The sequence below is a fragment of the Gigantopelta aegis genome, unplaced genomic scaffold (assembly GCF_016097555.1).
Source record: "Gigantopelta aegis isolate Gae_Host unplaced genomic scaffold, Gae_host_genome ctg7033_pilon_pilon, whole genome shotgun sequence".
Classification (NCBI taxonomy): Eukaryota; Metazoa; Mollusca; class Gastropoda; order Neomphalida; family Peltospiridae; genus Gigantopelta; species Gigantopelta aegis.
In genome coordinates this window covers 1-1,022 of record NW_024535497.1, presented here as the reverse complement: position 1 = coordinate 1,022, position 1,022 = coordinate 1, and the positions used below count along the sequence as shown (strand labels likewise).

General features: G+C 41.9%; 1 protein-coding gene across 1 annotated transcript; it reads left to right on the top strand.

Annotated features, from left to right (window-relative positions):
* Window positions 1-649: 649 nt before the first annotated feature.
* Window positions 650-994, top strand: LOC121366760 (beta-1,3-galactosyl-O-glycosyl-glycoprotein beta-1,6-N-acetylglucosaminyltransferase-like; the record flags this gene model as incomplete). Its single annotated transcript, XM_041491081.1, has 1 exon — window positions 650-994. A coding segment is annotated over exon 1 (345 nt), but the record flags the coding sequence as incomplete, so codon positions are not given.
* Window positions 995-1,022: the final 28 nt, after the last annotated feature.

The window sequence follows — 1,022 nt, the reverse complement described above, 5'->3', positions numbered from 1 at the left end:
ACTGGACTGGAGAATGATCTAACTAAAGCTCTGTGTCATCAGAGTTAGGAAAAAGAAATGTATTTTAGACACAGTAGCTGGCTACCATTTGGTCGTGAACGATTACGGAAGTATTAAACACAGTCCTCTCTAGCCCTCCCCTACAATATATCAATAAGGGGATTTTACGATGGCTATGCTAACGACGTATCTTGCGTAATCGACTGATACTTGGGTGATCTATCGGTGACTATGCTAGCGACGTATCTTGCGTAATCGACTGATACTTGTGCGTTCTATCGGTGACTATGCTAACGACGTATCTTGCGTAATCGACTGATACTAGTGTGATCTATCGGTGACTATGCTAGCGACGTATCTTGCGTAATCGACTGGTGCTAGTGTGATCTATCGGTGACTATGCTAACGACGTATCTTGCGTAATCGATACTGGCTGATCTATCGGTGTGATCTATCGGTGACTATGCTAGCGACGTATCTTGCATAATCGACTGATGCTAGTGTGATCTATCGGTGACTATGCTATTTGCAGGAAGTGAAACAACTAATGACGAATGTCAAACGACCGACTATCCCCGATTCTTACTTCATAACTGAAACCAAAGATTGTCACATGTATCGTCTGAAACGAGGCTACTTTCTTGATAATATGACGTCAGAAGAGGAAAACTTTCCCATAGCTTTCAGCATTCTCATGTTTAAACATGTAAGTCAAGTTGAACGTCTTCTGCACGCCATTTATCGTCCACAAAATTATTACTGTATTCACCTGGATAAAAAAGCTTCAGCTAACATATCAGCTGCTGTTCACGGCATTGCAAACTGTTTTAGTAATGTGTTTCTGACGTCACGATCAGTAGATGTTAGGTGGGGAACATTCACCGTTTTGGAACCGGAACTAATCTGTATGCAGGAACTGTGGAAGTACCGGAAGTGGAAGTATTTCATTAATCTGACTGGACAAGAGTTCCCACTGAAGACGAATTTGGACATGGTGAGAATACTAAAGGCTTACAATGATG